The sequence below is a fragment of the Oryzias latipes genome, chromosome 21 (genome assembly GCF_002234675.1).
Source record: "Oryzias latipes chromosome 21, ASM223467v1".
In the NCBI taxonomy this organism is placed as follows: domain Eukaryota; kingdom Metazoa; phylum Chordata; class Actinopteri; order Beloniformes; family Adrianichthyidae; genus Oryzias; species Oryzias latipes.
The window spans coordinates 27,560,006-27,579,168 of NC_019879.2; the positions used below are offsets into that span (position 1 = coordinate 27,560,006).

The 19,163-nt window shown below is 42.8% G+C and overlaps 1 protein-coding gene and 1 long non-coding RNA gene across 2 annotated transcripts; both read left to right on the top strand.

Annotated features, from left to right (window-relative positions):
- The first annotated feature begins 3,314 nt into the window (after nt 1-3,314).
- LOC101169325 (probable 2-ketogluconate reductase) lies at nt 3,315-5,415 on the top strand. The gene is made up of 6 exons (XM_011489978.3): nt 3,315-3,491; nt 3,658-4,074; nt 4,426-4,597; nt 4,675-4,853; nt 4,921-5,017; nt 5,092-5,415. Exons 2-6 carry the CDS (start codon nt 3,696-3,698, stop codon nt 5,246-5,248), a joined length of 984 nt encoding a protein of 327 aa, XP_011488280.1. The 5' UTR covers nt 3,315-3,491; nt 3,658-3,695; the 3' UTR covers nt 5,249-5,415.
- Nucleotides 5,416-17,256: 11,841 nt separating this feature from the next.
- Nucleotides 17,257-18,831, top strand: LOC111946755. The gene is made up of 3 exons (XR_002872512.1): nt 17,257-17,579; nt 18,256-18,367; nt 18,778-18,831. It is a non-coding gene; the product is annotated as an uncharacterized LOC111946755 (long non-coding RNA).
- Nucleotides 18,832-19,163: the final 332 nt, after the last annotated feature.

Consider the following 19,163-nt stretch of genomic DNA (forward strand, 5'->3'; position numbering starts at 1 on the left):
GGCATTCCGAACAGGAAGTACCTGCTAGTTCCAAGAAGCCGATAGACTTCTAGTATAAAAATAAATAAACAGCTATTACTTAGTCATTCTATTTGTCAGAGTGACCATTCTTGATCTGCTACCTTTTTTAAAACATCTTTTTTGATGATTTTATATATTTTGTTATGATGTTTTTTCTGTAGTGCAAGCTCTTTAAGTTTAAACTGACCAATCAGATGCCCCGGTGAAAGTGGGTGGTGCCTGCTAACCCCACATCCAACAATTGAAATGTTTGATTGATTGTGTGGCCCACTTTCAAGTGGTAGGGGTGTGGACTTCCAACAATGTCCTGATTGGTGAGAGTGGTTGCCATAGAAACTTTGACTCAGACCAATGACTGCTTACCGACGACATATGGCTACAAGATGGCGAAAAAATGGTGACTTCATTTCAATGGAGCCAGAAGTAAACCAACTTCTATGGTCATATTTTTCAGAGAAGCTTCGACAAATTTGTTGTTGAGTTAAAATGATAGAAAACCTGTTTGAGGTGTGGTCCAGAGCATTCTAGATGCTCGTTGAAGGCTGTTTTGTGTACACACTAAAGTCAACATGAGCCTTTGGCTCCTCCTGCAACATCTTTAATTCCTTCAGTAAATCCTCCTGACCTTCAACCTGGACCCCAAACGGGAAGGTTGGAGCTCAGCTTTTGTTCACACAGATCCAGTTTTCTTGCTCCATCTGGACTCACCAGCAGGACCAACCTTCTTAAATTCCACAGTTGCTGCTATTTTTAACGTCATGCCTTTCTGGAAGGTCACTAAGTCCTTAATAGGGACCATAGAAACCTGGTTACAGGGGAGTTCCTCTCTTTTTTTTCCCCATATCCTCTGGAATTATGAACACTTGTCCACAGCCAAGGGCACTCGTTTTTTTCCAGACATGGGACATCAGGCATGAAATAGAGCTGGCGCTCCCGGACGTGGCTGTGATGTTATATTATGGTCGACCCCAAAGGATTTCCACATGGCCTCATTAGGGCTGCACTTGTCAGCGGCGACATGGACTGAGAGTGACCGTGTGCTCCTGTCTGTGTTATCCAAGTGCTCGGCGCCGCTTTAATGACACAAAAAGGCAGAATAAACGCCACATTTTAACACCGGTTCTCAACAAACATCTAAACCGCAAACTTTGAAAGTAAAATAGTGGCAGGTATTTATGAAGCCATTTAGTTCAAATTACAAAAAGAATAATAAACCAATGAATTGCAAGATGAGTATATAATAATATATATTTTATTAATACCTGAACTGAGCATCCAGCAAAAAATGACTTTTAAACAGGAAGATGTCTGGAAGGGAAGCATTAGAATGTAGAAAGATTTTATTTAAAAAGGACAAGTTTTAGACAATCTTCAGCACTGACACATCAATCAAAATGTTGTCTAAAGGTTCTCAATGTGAAAAGTACTTATCATTCAAGTGAGGTTTTCATTTATTTAAGAAGATTTTTACCCAAAAATCAGAGAACAGAAATATTACTTACGTCCATCCATCCATCCATCCATCCATCCATCCATCCATCCATCCATCCATCCATCCATCCATACATCCATCCATCTCCTTCTGCTCACCGGCCACCATACACCATAACATAGTGGAGTAGTTCGGGAGCCTAAGTGATCCCTGGAGCTAAGGCGTCCAAGGCGTTTGCCCCGGTAGGGTCTTACATGCACATAGGGCCCTAGGGGTGCTTGAGCATCTGCACTTTTTGCCTCATATTAAAAAGTGCCCTTGTCCCTTGTGTTTTTTTAGTTTTTATTTTATTAAGAATACTAAATTCCTGTTAGAGGTACAAGAAATCAAACCGGCGGTACAAAAATTTCACGTTATTCTATTGTATTCCGTTTGTTTGTAATTGTTTCTAAACTGCCGCTTCTGTCTTTGCGGCTCCGCTCAGACACACAGTCACTAGAGAGAGAGTGAGTGACAGTAAGATAAACTGCTGCCCCATGAAGAAATGTGGCAATGAAGGAACTTGAACCTGCGAGTTGCTGTCTACCTAGTTGCTGTTCACTGATTCAATTGGCTTAAGTATGATTAATATTTCAGAAAAATGCTCTCTGTAAGTAAAGAAGTCATTTTTTTCTTTTGCCAGACGTCTGAACGGTGCATCAATTCAATACAGAGCAGCTTGTGCAGGGACAGGACGTTGAGTTACCTACAAAATAAAAGCCCGGGGGGGTTTTACGGCAAGTTCACAGCTTCCTCCCTATGGGTCTGACACTTAAATAATCTGTTCGATTAAATATTTTCTGATTAGAATTGCCTTATTTACATTTTCCATAATTCAGTGTCACAAATTTTAAAACTGAACCAAACTGCAGAATCTTCACAGCAACAGTGTGATAATAACATCAAGTAATATTAACATTATCTATCTATCTATCTATCTATCTATCTATCTATCTATCTATCTATCTATCTATCTATCTATCTATCTATCTATCTATCTATCTATCTATCTATCTATCTATCTATCTATCTATCTATCTATCTATCTATCTATCTATCTATCTGTCTGTCTGTCTGTCTGTCTGTCTGTCTGTCTGTCTGTCTGTCTGTCTGTCTGTCTGTCTGTCTGTCTGTCTGTCTATCTATCTATTATTTGAATATGATTTATTTTGATTGCTTGAAATAATCTAATAAAAAAACCATATTGGTCCTGGTGGTTGAGGTTAGCACCCTCTATGGCATCAGTGTGTGAATGTGTGTGTGTGCACGGATGAATGGGACTGTGACAGTAAAGCGCTGTGGATCTTAAAGTGATGTAGAAAGTGCCATATACAGGACAGACCAAAAGTTACTCATTCAAATGAATGGGAAGGTGCGTCCAAACGTTTGGTCTGTACTGTAGGCACACGTCAGCTGTTTGTGTTTTTACTGCGTCTTGCATGTCCTTTTTAAAAAATGTTGCGCTTCACACTCATTCGCGACTTACTCTGCAAAGGTGACGGTCAAAAAGCAAAGGTGAAAGCAGGCTGTGAAAATGTTTATGAGCAGAGCAATGTACACTGAACTATGTGGACTAATGGAATAAGTGGCAAAGTAAAATGTAGAGGTAAGAGGACAGAGCCGAGCGGCACACCATAATTCCTGTTCCTGATCATCGACCTGAATAATTGGATCACACAGAGCAGATGATCTGTCTGAGGGTTTCACCATCTCTGCTCCAGCACATTTCCATCAAATATTAACATCTCACAACACACGAGCAGAGAGAGGGAGATGTTCCAGCAGACGCTCCCTTCATGCATTATTTGTGAATGATTAGATCCACATTCATGCTGCTGGTTTTTACATTAGCTGCTTCTTCCCAATGTGTAACCTCATGTATGATTACAACATCAGTCTGGACAAACGTGTTATCCTTTGATCTTCTAAAGACGAAGCTTTTTCTTTAACAGACCCGGCAAACGGGAGAAGAGAAAGTCAAGTTTCTTCGAGTCAAAAAGTAAGTCTTTCTTTAAGATCTTTAAAATAGAAAACAGATTTAAAATACTTTAATTCAAACTGGTGGCTCTGATGATAAAATCTAGTGGTACAAGCATTAGTGACTGAGAAGGATTCTCTGGTTGAAAGGATTTCCTGTTATCTGAGGCTTTGAATCTTTTTTTCAGTTGGAAACAGTGATAACATTTGTTTGATCGATCAGCTGATGGAGGAAGAAAAGCCGTGGGTGCTGATCTCTGAGGTTGGGGGGGACCATGGGTATCTGGCAGAACTGGCTGATATTGTGAAGCAGCACTTCCACATCATCTGCTACAAGGAACTCCTGGAGAACCCAGAGCTTTACGGTCCTAAAGTCCAGGCCTTGTTGAACTGGAAGTTCTGCCCTGTGGTGGAACCTGAGCTGCTCAGACTGCTTCCTTCTCTCAAGGTTGTGGCCAGCGGTGGGGTGGGCGTCGACCATCTGGACGTGCCCTTCATCAACAGCCTTGGTGTGAAGGTGGCGAACACTCCGGGAGTGGTTAGCGACTCCACGGCAGATTTAGCCATGGCGCTGCTTTTGGCTTCAGCTCGCAGGATTTTGGAGGGTAAGAGTAAATGATTGACAGAAGATCCAACATCTTAACTCCATGTGGCATTTGCGTGGGGTCATTAAGGAGCCACTACTTGCATCGGACGACAACTTTAAAATTTGTACGTTCTCCTAAAGTCTTTTGCTCAAAATCAGAACTTTTATTGTAGTTCTTTAGAAAAAAGGGCACAACTTCAGTTTTTTTGTGCGGCAAGAATAAAATCCTGGAGGGACTGATAAGTGAAACTTTATGCTCTCCTCATTGATAAAATGCTTAAAGGTGGTCCAGCGTCCTCTGGGGGTCCTTAATCGAATAGCAATAATCGGTGAAGATGCACCTGGTTCCTGGTGTTGTCTTTTCTCTCAGGTCATCAGGTTGCCATCGACCCAAAGACGGTTCTTATTCCTCAAAGGCTCATGGGAGTTGAAGTGACAAACGCCTCCCTTGGCATCATCGGAATGGGCGAGATCGGGCACAAGATCGCCCAAAGAGCCAAAGGTTTCGACATGAAGATTGTGTACCACAACAGGAGGAGAAGGCAAGATTAGCTTCTGACAAACGCATCTTCCCACACCAGTCCAGTCTAGTTTGAAGAGTTTTCCTTCACGCCTCCAGGAGTGCAGAGGACGAGCGGGCGGTGGGAGCGAAGTTCTGCGAGAGTCTGGACGAGCTGCTCGGCCGCTCCGACTTTGTGATGGTCGCGGTGAAACTGACTGCTGAAACCAGAGGCCTGATTGGACACAGAGAGCTGTCAATCATGAAGCCCACAGCGACATTGGTCAACATCAGCAGAGGTGAGAAGCGTGACACAGATCCACCATGGAGACGGCGGGTTAGTAACAGGCTCCTGTGGCGTCCCAGGGCAGGTCGTGGACCAGAACGCTTTAGTTGATGCTCTTCAGTCGGGACGGATCCGAGCCGCCGCTTTAGACGTGACTCATCCTGAACCTTTACCCAGGTCTGTCACAGCAAACTAAAACATCACATGCTGGGGCTCTGAAGGATCAGCTGTCATCTGTTTTTCCTGCTCAGGGATCATCCTCTCCTGGGACTCCCCAGCGTCCTCATAACCCCCCACATCGGGATCAACACCTTCACCACAGCGAGGCGGATGGTGGAGAGGATGGTGAGGAACGCCAGGGCTGCTGTGGAGGGCTCACCTGTCCCAGATGAAGTCAAGCTGCAGTGAAAACGACTCATCGGTGGCATCCATGGAGCTCGACGCTCAGCAGCAAAACAGGCTTTCATCTTTCACCGAAAATCTCAGAGATCCTTGTTTGTTTGTTGTTTTAATCTGGGTGTGACTTGTAATAATCCTGATTTGAAAATAAAAGCCTTGTTTATCCTTTCAGATCAGATCAGACTCCTGCAGGACGATAAAAGATAAAATCACTTCAAGTCTTAAATCCAAATGTCAAACGCAGCTCTGTTTATCCTTGATGGTAGATAATGTCCCTGAAAAATGTCACAGAAAACATCGTTTTGTTACAGCATCTTCATATTTGGGTAGTTTTTATTTGCTACAGTAAATAGATGAAAACACATCAGTATAACCATTTTATTTATGAGTTTAGATCAAAGACACTCACTCACTACATTAAATACTGATTCAATCAGTAGCTTTTTCTTTAAAATTCCTCGTCTTACTATCAGTTTAACCTGAAATTTAAGTGTAGCAGATGTATGTAAGTGTCCCTGTAGAGCATTTTAGACAAAAATACTTTAACTTTACCATATATTTGTTGAATTATGTCATTACTTCAACTAGTTTGAGCTGTGGGTTGAGGTCTTGTTCTGGTTGGCGCCCTCGGCGGGCGCAGAGGAGGCGGCGCTGTCGGGTCGGTGCCACAGCGGGACAGGCGGCGCCGATGCTGCCACTCACGCTCTGCAGTCTTGTTTTTAAAAAGGGCACGCTGTCCAAACCTGAAGGGCGCTGGGATCCCCGAAGCCCAGAGAGTGGCCAGCTCCAGCCGGCCCTTTTCCCCTCGGGGCTTCTCCTATAAACTGTGAAGGTGTCCCGCTCGTGGGGGTCGGAGCTAGTCCTCCGCAGATGTGACCTCTCTGAAAACTGGAGCTGTCCTTGACTTCACCAACAGTCTCCGAGCTTCGGTGCTGCTTGAAACATTCGATCCTCCTTCAGAATAAATTAACATTACAAGGGGGAGCGGGGCAATAAAACAGTAACTGCACTCCTGTGCAGCTTGACGTGTCATTCCAGGTGGCATTTTAACCACAGACACCGCAGCAGAATCAGCCACAGAGGAGCATGGGAGCATCTCGCTCTGCTGCTTTCCACCCTCAGCACGCCATCTAACGCCTGTGAGGTCTGAGAGGAAGACGTGATGCTCTGGGATTCCTCTTTTTACACCTTGTTTTAAACATTTGCAGCATCAGTCAGTTTGGTTTTAACAGCTTAACGAATATTCACAGTTTTGCACATCTAAGGAGGCAGAAAGTTTGGAATACTAACAAGTTAAAAGCTGAAACTAACAGGGAACATCTAAAGCATCTAAAGCTACGTTCACACTGCTCCGCGTTCAAACAACCACTTAGTCTATGTAAAAGCATGCATGTGCGTGTTTTGGGTTATTGCGTTTAAAACTTGCAAGTTTTTATTACAGTTTTTGTGCTCTGTGTACAAAAAACGCCTGGATTTTAAATAGCACTGAAAGTTGAACACTGACCAATCAGGAACCTGGATTTGGTGGTTGACAAATGAATTACGTCCCCTTTCATTCCTGGAAGCACCAACATCTTAATAGTTGATCTAGAAATTTAATTTAGAAAACGAATAAGTGCGATTTGTGCCCACCTGATTTTCTATGACACCAAGCCTTTCATATATCCAAATGGAGCCCTGAAATCCGGGAGCAAGATTGTGACGGTGTAACACACGCGCACAAACACACACACACATGTGCGCATTGACGCGCACACGCAGACCTGCAATCACGCCATCCATTTACTATCTTTTATTTCTCTGTCACACGGGGTTGCCGACTGTCACGCACACACTTACACAAAGCTCACACCCCATCATCATTAGTTTCGTTTGTTGACCCGGAAGTAGTGACGACACACCAGGTCATGTGACTCACCTGATGTTGTTTGTATTTTATTTTCAAGGAAGATTATTGGGATTTCTTTGTAAATAATACAGATAGTTTCTTTGAGTGAATTGTTTATTTTTTCATGTTTATTTGTGTTTTTGGAAGACAATGTAAAACCTTTTGTTTGTTGGACTAATGAAGAGCAATGCCCAGTAGGAGGGGCTTATGGTTTAAAAGAAGAAATGTTACAGGAAATGAAAGAGAGGGTGTCATATGCTGATGTGGCCTTATGTGGAGCAGTTGTTGTGCTCTGGTTCTTGAATTGAACAAGAAACTCTCACCTTGGCTCCTCTGCCTTTATTTTCCTGAGGAACCAACGACAGAGATTCGTGGTATTTGCACCGCTTTGACATTTTGCATCAAGCCTCTCAACTGTGGGTGGTGGACATGCGCTAGCATCGGCAGGCCAGTGGGAACACCACACGCTAAAAGAGCGTAAGAAAGTGCGTCACACGCCCAATGCCAACATGGCATTAGACACACTCAAACGCTTTCCTTTACCCTGTGACGCTGCTTCGTCACACTTACATTTTCAATTTTTCCAAAATTCGGTCTGTACTTTTATCGACTGTGTATGATGAGAACTGGATTGAGTGACCCCCCCCCCCTCTGGTGTTCCAAACAGGAAGAACACACTGGCTCCATAAAGCCAAAATCCCATAGACTTCTATAAATAATAAACAGTTGTTACTCATTCTATTGGTCAGAATAAACATTCTTACTCTGATACCTTTTTCTATTATGTTGTTGATTATCTTATTTTATTTGTCATTCAACTTTTTTTTTAGTCCAAGGTATTCATGTTATAAATTGACTGACTCTGTCCAATCAATAGCTGCGTTTACGTGGACTAAAGTAATCGTGATAAACGCCTGATCAGAATAATCAGAATAAAATACGTCGTGTAAACTCACCGATTGGAATACTCTTCCCCGATCAGACTCATTCAGGTCAAAATGTCCTTCCGATCGAGCTAGGTGGGTTATGCCGATTGTTGATCCGATCGTGGTGGACATAAAAAATCCATTCAGGTCGTGGGTCTTTACTGCTCTGGCTTTTAGGTCATGCATAGACGGTGTGGCGCTCCAGAGGAGGCTTTGGAGCGTGAACAGGACCGGCCGGCTGCTCTGTGCAGGCACCCGTGTCTCTGAGCAGAGCAGCCGGACTCGTAGCTTTGTGTTTGCGGGTAGAGGAGGGTGCTTTGTCACGGTGTGGCGCTCTGGAGGAGTCTTTGGACCGCGGACTCAGGAGAACCGTGTCTCCCGGTAGAACTGTGTCTCTGAGCAGTGGAGTGGCTAACGGAGGAAGCTTTTGAATACGGATAAACAGTCATGAGAAACCATGTAAACAATCATGTGAATATGGGTTTCCAGTCGTGTCCAGACAAAATAAAGCCTGGTGTTTGCGTGCGGCCAAGATATACAGTGCTGCACTGACCACACAGATTTTAGGTTCATCCAAAGCTGGATGCTGTTTGCACGTATTACCCCAATCCTAACCCTTCTTCCGGGTCCGTGGAGCCAAGAATAAAGGCCCGTACACACCGGGACGAATATTCGCCAGGCTTTATTCGCCAGCATTTTTCGCCACGTTTTTTGTGTTCACACCCAGGCGATTTTCGCTGACGATGAGCCGAGCGAACATGCAATTTCATTCCCTGACATTAGATGGCGCTTAATGTAAACAGAAATACTCCTGTACACAAGGTGGCGCTGCGCAACTTTACGCTTCTTAAAGTCGCTTTTCCCTCAGAAGAAGAGAGCAAGTATTTACGCGCTTGTCAGAATCATACAAAGGAAACATGAATATTTCAAGCACCAGTAGCTCCAACTGGTGCTTGGTTCGGGGATATTTTAGAATGTCCGTCATTATTTCTTCGCTGCTGTGTAGACGCTACTTGGCGTCTATCTTCTTCGCTGGTATGTGTGCTCAGCAAGGCAGTTTTGTGTTTGAGCGCCCCCAAGTTGTGTTTTACTGTAACTTCAGAAGCTCCAGACACGTGTGCAAAAGCGCCATTCTCATTGGTCGAATAGATTTCGACGCGACGCGTCGAGAAAAAAAAACGAACCCGAGGCGTTTTTTTTTTTTGACGCTTTGACGCGTGGCGTTTTTTCGCGTCGGTGTGCACACTCACATTGGTGCCCTTTGTTTAGTCATGAGGCGTTAAACGTCGGCGAAAATTCGTCCCGGTGTGAACGGGCCTTTAAGCACTGGCTGCACAGATTTAGAAAATTGTGATTGAATAGGCACTTAATAATAATCATAACAATAATAAAATCACATTCAGAAGATCATCTCGCTTTATGCTGCAGCTCTATATCTCCTTCTTACGGCCATTTCTGGTCTTTTGGACAGTTCTGCGCATGTCACAATAATTTATTCCGATGGAAAGTGTGGCGTATGTAAACGTTTGTTATAATTGGATGACGTTTTCCATGAACACAGTTCAATTCTAATCCAATCTCCATCCAATTTCACATGGAACCGCAGCTACCGCTTACAATTTCTGGTTCCAACCAATAAAAAAAAAAAGAGGCGTCTGTATTGACCTCAGTTGGTCGGAGCTGGAAGTAAACCACAATTCTAATACCCGTTCTCTTTTTGATGCACCGGTTCAAGCATTGATACACCAGATAAGATCCAAATGGTACCCATCCCTACTAAAGACAGCAGTGAAGAAGATCTCCTGCTGAGGAGCGATATCCAAAATGGAGTCAGGTTGTTATCACTTTACAAGCTTTTTGTTGATTGTCATCCCGTAATGTTAGGGTTTAATATTTAAACTGACGGACGACTCGGATCTGCTCTCTGAAAGCCTCCAACACTCACAGCGGCTCAGTTTAGGGGAAGGCTGACTGATGAGTGGGAGGAAAGCCTAATGAGCTGAACTCCCAGAATGACTCAATGAACAGCAAACCTCCCACACAGAACTCGGCTCATTTTTATAATCTGGAAAATAGATTAAAATAAGAAACTCTACATGAGGACTGGGGGATTCTGATGGGAACTGGGAGTGATTCACAGAACAGGCGTCCTGTGTCTTCTTCCAGCTTCCTCCACTGATGGGTTCCTGCCTCTCCGTCGCTGCTTCCTTTATTTCTATTTTTGCCTCCTCAGAAAATGAAAGCTTATCGAGGTTTTTCACCTCAAAGGTCAAGCTCCTCTGACAGATTACTACTGGTGAGAAGTCGGTGCTATTTTCCACATGTGGAGGAGGAAACGTCCACTGTGAATTGAACCAAAGAGCAGAGAATGAGTGTAAACTCCAAAGTCTCATCAAGTCTCTGACCTGGAGCATCACAAACAAGCAGGTTCAGGAGAGCTGCAATCCTGCCCACTGGAAGGAGCAGCGCTTGAGGAAGACTCTCCAGGATTACTTAATGACAGACGATGCAGCGGCGGGAAACTGCCTCTGCCTGCTGTGAGCTTTAGAGTCTTAGTGGGTCGTTGGCTGAAAGGATTCGTGTCAAACATTTGCACCACACAAAGACTAACAGACTGAGCTCCAAATGTTGTTTACATGAAGGAAAAAAAAAAAAACTTTCATTCCTTTGACTGAAGCCAGTAGTGTTTTAATTCAAATCTCAACCTGAAAACCTGTGTTGTTTTCCAGGACATAGTTTCTGCAGAGCAGCAGTGATTAACGGCTGTGGTGAAAAACTGAAGAGACAGGAAAAAGGGCGGGTTTCAAAATGAAAAACTTCCTTTGTACTTTTTTAATAATAAAACTGAATCAAATGTTATTTTATTTTTAGGGGGACATCCCGTGCCCATGCAATAACGCACCTTAACACCATTTTTGCCATGGTCGACAAACGTTTAGTTCAGGCAGTACAAACTAACAACCCCAAACTAACATTACAGGTGTAACAAAAATAGCGAGCAATATTGGAACAAAGATGTACATGGATCTGTTTTCCCCCAATTGGATGCATCAGAATGGAGCAGAGCGGTCAGCATCATTTCTACATCACAAACAAGCTGTTTTCTAAAATGCAATTTTTGTCTGTTCCTCATTCACAACTATTTAAATCGATGGGATTTTTAACCCTTGTGCTATATTGTGGGGTCATCTAGACCCACTAGACAGTGCGCTTAACCTTTTTCTTCAATGATTTGTGATATTCACTGGTGTCCATGGATTACATGAAATCTTTCCACCTTTGTCATGGTAGGGAGAACACGCCAATGTAAGGGTGGGGTCATCTGGACCCCACAAGATGGCACAAGGGTTAAGCAGGTGTAATTCTGGTTTCCAACAAGCTCTACATGTTGTAAAACAAACACCTAGATTTAGAAAATCCTGGATTGATTTCTCCCCGTGTTCCAACACAAAGTCGCTTTCATCGCAGCGACTCTCATAGACACTACAAACGGCACAGATGTAAACTGATCCCCAGGAGATTTGCAGTAACAGAGACGATTTCTGCAGGTTTCGTAGAATTACTAGGTGGTCAAAAATAGAACGCTCCCATCTCTTAGTTCCCTTTTTGCTTGAACAGACTCGTTTCATAGAAATCACAAATCCGGTAACGACTCTCCCTCCAGAGTTAGCACTTTCACAAGTGTTAATTGGGACTTCCAAGGGAAAGAAAGTCAAGACAACCTGACTTTGATGAAAACTAACTTTCTGATAAAATATAGAGAGGAGGAACAAAGGTTTCTCATTTGCTTGGATTTCTCCGAAAACGAGAAGAACTTTCTGAAGTCAAACGTTGAAATTCTCATATGTAAAATACAGAACCGATGGTTTATAAGTGTTTCTTTATTCACATTGGTGTGAATCAGGAGCAGACGAAAAAATTCAGTTTGGAAAACTATGTTGTAGGAGCTTCAATTGGCGGACCACAAACTCCCTGCTCCGCTTTGCATTGTGATACTTTCGCTTGCAGACAAATAGATCCTGTAAGCTAGCAAGAGAGAGTGTCAACAAATAGATGATGAGAAATGGGGGCGGGGCTAATACATTTCTACTGCTCTGCAGAAACTATATCCTAGAAATTGAGAAGGATTTTAGGATTTTGGCTAAAAATGACATAATAATAATCAAAAGATCACTGGGAACGCTTTGAAAATAGATCAAAAGATGATCGGAGTGGGACTTTAACAGTGAAGAAGCATTCTGCGAGCTCCTTGTATTAGGGCGGCATCCGTTCAGGCTTTGGCATTTGTTTATATTTTTTTGTTTTTGTCTCAGGACTCTGGTTCTTTTTTCACATTTGGTTCCTTCTCGTCTCTGCATTTCTAACCGCTACCAAGTTTCTGTTTCAGTCATGTAGTCCTCCATTTTCCTCCTTTTTTTCTTGTTTTTTTTCTTTATTCTCTTGAGTTTACCCTAAGAGTCAAAGCTTTATTATTTTTTTCTCTCCATTTGCATCAAAACAAAAATAGACACACTCTGACCTGTCATCAGGTCACAGCATTGACCTTAAAAACAGGTTTCTCTGTGTTTAAGCTCCAGGACTGAAAGCTCATCGGCGCACAGATTTCCTTGCGAGGAGCTGAAGTCTCCAGGTAGATGGCATTAGTCCTGCCCCCCCCCTGTTGCCACCCTGCCTCATGTTTCTGTCAGCCCACATTATGTCGCAGCCCGTCAGTGCTGAGTGGAGAGGCCGAGGAGTCAGACACCTCTTGTTATCCTGGGGACTGAACCGGTGGCAGCTGTGGTTGTCAGAGCTCGGCGACAGAGAGCACCGGGCCACAGAGGGCAGTGTGGGTGGGGAGCAGGGGGGGCTTCTTTGGTCCAGTCACACCATGAGGAGGAGGACAGGAGTGCACTCTATTTACTGTCGTATTGACTCTGCTTTATACTCAGCGGGCCGCTCTCAGATGAGCTGCAGCAGAAAAACTTCACGTCAGAAAGGAAAGAAATATTCTCCTTTTGTTTTCTTTTCTTTTTTTTTTTTAACTTGACCAACAGCCGAGCTTGCAGATAGGAGCTGAAGGCCTCTTGTGTTGCACATATTTTACTGTTACAACAGGGGGTTAGGAATCTTCTGTCACACCAGGGGTGTATTTGTATAAACCCCTTTTGTAATTTCGGATAAACTTTATTTATATTGATTACTTTTGTATCTTTCTTCTTTTGGACTGGACGGAAAAGAAGAAGAGGAAAGGGAAGGGAGGGATGTTGGAGACAGGGGGTAAGAGAAAAAGTAAGGGTGGGAAAAGGGGGAGTTAAGGAAATCTGTAAGATGAATATGGATGTGGTGGTGGTGGTGTGTGTGTGTGGGGGGGGGGGAATCAATCCTAAAGCAATAAGATGCTTGTGGATTTTCAACATCAGTGTCCGGTGAGAATGTTAGTCAAAAGGGGCGGGGCCTGTGCGGTTTGGTTTATTTTTCTTTCTGCACACAAACCAACGCATGTAAAGCATGTCAATCTGTCTCACAAACAATTTGTGCTAAGGTGAGCTGACACCTGTGCTCAGGCGGGTGTTTATTTTCTACTGAGGTGGATGATAGAATGCCACAAGAGGGAGAGTGCCCGGCCCTCCCCACACCAAGACCCCCAATGAAGCTGTAGCCAGGGTCCCCCCCCCAATCCCAGGCACATGCCAGGGTCCCCATGGCAGACCTGCCCCACGCTCAGGGCAACCACCCTTCCACCCCGCGGGGAGAGAGCAAAACAGGGGCCGTCTACCTCCGCCCATGAGGAGGACGCCCAAGAGAGGTGGGGGTCCATGAAGAGCGTTGCAAACATTACCCTACCAGGCTCACCCATGGAGGCGGGTTGACCCCCCCCCCCTCTCACGCCCAAATAAGTGGATGTAAAGGAAGGAGGGTAGGTAAGCGACAACTGGCAGACTGATCCCCAATTGGTGAAACAACCCCCCTCCCCAGTGCAGGGGTCCCATCACAAGGAGAGCCAGTCCCCCAGACCTAATACCCCCCCACCCCGCATAAAGAGAAAGGAACCAAGAAATAGCTGACCCCAGGCCCCGCCCCCAAGCACCGCCCTTATTCTCCTTTTGCCTTTTGTGATTCTCCAGCTTCTGCATCCGGGACCTCCTCTGTCCTCCTCACATGCAGGGGGGAGTGTGTTTCTTCTTGAGGGGCTCTCACAGCTGTTTTGGGAGCTGCTGCACGTCTGACAGATGTGAGAAAACTGCTGGCATCTGCAGCAGCTGCTGCACTCTTGGGAGGCTTCCTGGCTGGGAAAAAGCAACCCAGAAGAGTTTCAGGCACATCCAAGATGGCAGCTGGTCAAATCCTCCGAGGAGCTTCAACGGTTCCTCCTTTAAGAATCGCTGGAGCAGCCTTCATGGGAGGAAGGAGAAATGAATGCAGCTGCAACGATTAAAACCACTCTTTTTTTTTTTTTTTACACAGCAACTTGACAGCCGTTGGCTTCACTGCTCGTACAGTGAAGGTGACAAGAGCAAGCAAAAAAAACAATAAAGTTTACAGTTTTTATTACGCGAAACACTGTAATCTAATAGCTTTATTAGGTCCTCAACAGCTACATAAGTTTCATTTATTCTAGAAAAGACATATTTTTGATTATTATTGCACCGATTTGACATGCAAATCCTTATTTAAACACAGTTTTTTGCACGTTATGCCACAATTAATGGTGATTCCACCACAAATCCTAACAAAACTCAATCTATTAGCCCATTTCTACATTTTTTAGCTGGAATTATAAAAAATCAGACCCAATATGTCAAACGTTCAGGAAACGAAAGATGGATCATCGTAAAATGCTTGAGGTTTGAAATAATCTAGATAATGAAGACAAATCAGTTTAATCTTTATTTGGTTCACGCAGACAGACCTGCAATGATAATGCAGCCAGACCCATGTATTGCAGCTGAATAAATGCTGAAAACATGTATTGCAACATGTTGCATCTAGCAGGATGTGTTTAATGCAGCTGAGTAGCTGAATGATGCATTTAATGCACCAGGTCACATTATTACAGCTGGTCACATTTAATGCAGTCAGATGCATTTAATGCAGCAGTGTTGCCAAATATTTAAGATTTTAGTAAATTTCTTCTTTTGATCAACTAATACTGCTGTTTTATTGTTTTGAGAACTTGTTGTGACCTGTGGTTTGGAGATTAAGTTGCAATGATTAAGGGTTGGGGTCGTGGTGGCGGGCGACATGGCCCTGAAATAAGGGGACACCTCCCTCAAAGATCTGCCCAGCACAGTGCGATACAACTCCATGTAACCTAAATAAGGACTAATTTGCAGCTTTCAAACCCTCCCAGCCTAAAATTTCAAGTGTTTTTTTTTTTTGTTGCTTTTTTCCAGAAAGATGAGAAAAGTTTTTTGTTTGCGGTTAAAGCGGTCACCGTGAACACAGAGTCTAACAAATACGGAACAGTGACCACTCGCTAACCTGCTCATTTGTGTAGTCTGTGCGGTCATTGGAGCATTTTGCAAGCCTGTCTGCCTCTGTGCTTTGGTGGTTTTTCTGCTGGTTTTGACAACAGCGCACCGTCTTTATATTCAGTTTTCTAGGTGCAGAGAAATCCTCTGTGAAATGCCCACTTTGTTTGCATCCAAAGCAAACCGTCTTCCCGACCGCCTCATTGTTGGTGCGCTAAAAGGGAGACAGACTCTGTGGCAGAAAAGGCCTTAATGACCAATTCCAGCTGAATTAGTGGTGCTTTTAGCAATTCACCATATTCTGTGGAGCTTCAGGCGGCTCATTCACAGGAGACCATCATTTCATTACATCTGGACTGATTTCCATAATGCAACATCCATCCAGCGGCTTCACCTCTAACCTCACAAATGATCCACTATGGACTGATATTAATCAAGTCCGTCAGGCTTCTCCTTAATGCTTGGCTCTCTATTGTTCACGCAGGTCTTTTGAAGCTGACACACATCAGATTGAACCGTTTCTTCTTTAAAGTTCTTTATAGTTCAATTAAAGATCGTCGTTAGGGTTTGAGAATCTGCGTTTCAATGCAGTTTGAGAGCTGTATTCATCTTAAAGACCATCAAAGATTTCTTTTTTCATCTGAACTTCCTCGTTGGCACAAACACTTGTTTTCTATATACATTGATCCAACGTCATTGAATCTGCATCATCCAACGTCCCTGAGGAGCATGGCAGCCCTGCGGCACATGAATCACCGGAGTCTCTCCTACAGTTTCCAGTTTTCTCCACTTGTTGCTCCTGACGAAGTTGGAGGTTCTTTTAGAGCGGCGAGCCAATCTTCAAGGCCCTTTATCCACTGAAACACGCTCTGCTTGTCAGTCATTCTCAATCCATGACTGTTTATCTGCTTTTAGACGACTAATTGCAGAGATAGTGTGCTTGGAGAAAGCGCGCACACTGCTGTCCTTGTACTGAGAAAACATCCATTAAATCTACAGAAAAGACTTGGAAAATGTTTCTGCCAACATGCAGTGCAAACAGTAAGAGCAGTCAAACTCTGCATGGACAGTAAGTTCAGTCCACCTTCATGCTGCTGGGATGGTTCAACTCCAGGCCTGGAGGGCCAGTTTGTTTGTATGATTTCCAGATATCCAAGCCCTTCTCATTGATTACTGATTACCTGTTTCAGGTGATCAAAGGATCTGAATCTCAGACTATAGAGACCTCACATAGATCATAGTATAGAGATGATGACTAAAGGGGTCCAAACAACAAACGTTTGTTTGAAAGACAGAAGAAAAATGTTCTGTGAACCAAGGGGAAAATGTTTGTAAAAACAGATTTAAATGTTCATAAAATTAAAAATGTTATCAAAACCTTTACCTTTATTCTTTTAGCTGTGATCCACTTAGCTGGGGTCCGGTCTAAGTTTAATATAGTCAGTTTGTTAATTCAATTTAGTATTCTCCTGTTGAATTCTATGTATTCATGATCCTTTTGATTTTATGTTTTACTTTTTCAATTACCGATACGAAGCCCATCAAGACGACTGTTGTTGTGAATTTGGGCTATACAAATAACATTGAATTGAATCCACTTCTGTCAGCCATTGGTAACCATGGCCGGCCCTCCCTATACGCGAATTACGCAGCCGCGTAAGGCCCCCGTCACCAGCAGGGCCCCGAAGTGGCGACAAAAATTAAATTAAAAAAGACCCAAATCTGGCAACCCATTTCATAGAACTTTCTTACCAACGTGTGCTCTGAATGTTGTGCAAAAGAAAGTTGCCTGCACTTTAATGATCCCCCCTGTCAGCACACATGAACCAATTTGGCAACCCAAATAATGACGTTACACCATTTAGCAACGATTGGTCAACATAATTGCATCTGAGTCTGGCACGGTGTGCATTTACGAGCGCATTTTGTTTCAATAAAGTTGGGGAAAAGAAAAAAAAACAGCACATTTTGTCACGCTGATCAAAGCGACAACAAGAAAACGTCATGCCTCAGAGACTTTATCCACCACCAGGAGCTAAAAAAAGATAAAGAACTTCAACATCAATCACAAGGTAAGTTTGGAGGATGTTGGGGCTTTATTTTTACATTATCCAGCATTTCTGTGCAGCTGCGCAATTTACGTAAAATACGAAGCGATCTGAGGTGAAGTTTGCACATAAACGACCCCGTTTGTCGTAATTTCCCATGGAAAACTCGAAAATAATTTTGATACCCAAGTTTCCAAGATGAGGTTGGACATGACCTTTCTAAAACGGCGGAAAGTAAAGAAAAGTAAATAATGACAACTATATGGTGGCTGAAAAATGTTTTAACTCACGTTATCGTTTTGTTTCATTGTTTTGCTAACACATATTTAGTGCGTTCTGCATTCTCCGGTTTATTACAGCATAAAAACTGCTGTTTATCTGTTATAGACAGGTGGTCAGGTAGTCTGAGTTTTACAACAATGAGTGTGTCATAAATCTTGCATTGGCATGAAATATGGAGAATAAAAACTACCAAATACATAGGAAATAAAGGTTCTCATCTATAAATGACAAACAAAATAAATGTACTAATTTTAAAATTATGAACATACAAAATAATACAAAAAGAAGTGTATAAAAGGCTTATATTTCCACTTATTCTCAAATTAGTGTTCACGTTTTATTATTTATAAGTAGGTACATTTATTTCTTATTTGTATTTTGCAGTTTTGGTTTTACATAATGATGATGTTTTGCACAGTTCCGTCTCAGCCGACAGTTTCTTCTGCTCTCAAAAAGCATCAAAAGTATTGGAGGTGGTGCAGCGTCCACATCCCAAGATGTTCCTGACTTCACTGAAGATTTCATCTCAGGTAATTTTAAAAGCATGTAAAGTAATAAAAAAAACAGTGTCTGCATAAACCCTTTTTTTCATAAACAGCAGCTGAAGAGTATGGAGCTCCAAACTGTTCATAATTAAATTAATGAAATATGACCTTATGCAAATATACAATCAAACAATAAACCTCTCATAAATATATCAAAAGATCATGAAATTGTGAAAAACCTGCACACAGATTTTAAATGAGCCACTAAAGTATTATTAGTATTCTGCTAAAGATATTTTATTAGCTTTATCATTGATTATTGTATAATAATAATTCTTGTTTTTTAGCTGCAGAAGAAACTCCTGTCACCACATCTACTGTTGAAAGGGGAAAACATTTGACTGTTTGACTTTTCACTGTTTGCTTTTATTGAAGTTCTGTCTTTTATGTTCCAGGGGCTCCAAGAGAGGCGTATATGGAAGAGGAGCCGACTGGATCCAAAATTCCACTTACCTCAAATCCAGTTGGTCCAGCTGAATGTCTAACCACACTCTCTGATCCAGTAAGAATGGATTTGGTGCAAAGAGGTCCTTTTCAGACTGATAAAGACTCTGACTTTCCAAACTCCCCCTCATTGAGCTGTTGTTTTCTTTATGTTGGATTGTTTTATTGTCATTTGATTTGCTATTAAGTTGCTGTTTTTAATAAGTTGGAGTTTTGTGAATGTCATTTGTTGACTGCCTAATAATACATTAAAAAATATATATCTATATACATTTGTCATTGATTTTTTTTCTTTGCATTTAAAATTTGTTTGGCACCACTTAATGTGCATCCAACA

Coding starts and splice junctions, on each gene's coding strand:
- LOC101169325 (XM_011489978.3), top strand. CDS start 3,696: ATGGAGGAAGAAAAGCCGTGGGTGCTGATCTCTGAGGTTGGGGGGGAC. Junction 4,854..4,920: donor ATTGGTCAACATCAGCAGAG/GTGAGAAGCGTG, acceptor GTGGCGTCCCAG/GGCAGGTCGTGGACCAGAAC. Junction 5,018..5,091: donor CATCCTGAACCTTTACCCAG/GTCTGTCACAGC, acceptor TTTCCTGCTCAG/GGATCATCCTCTCCTGGGAC.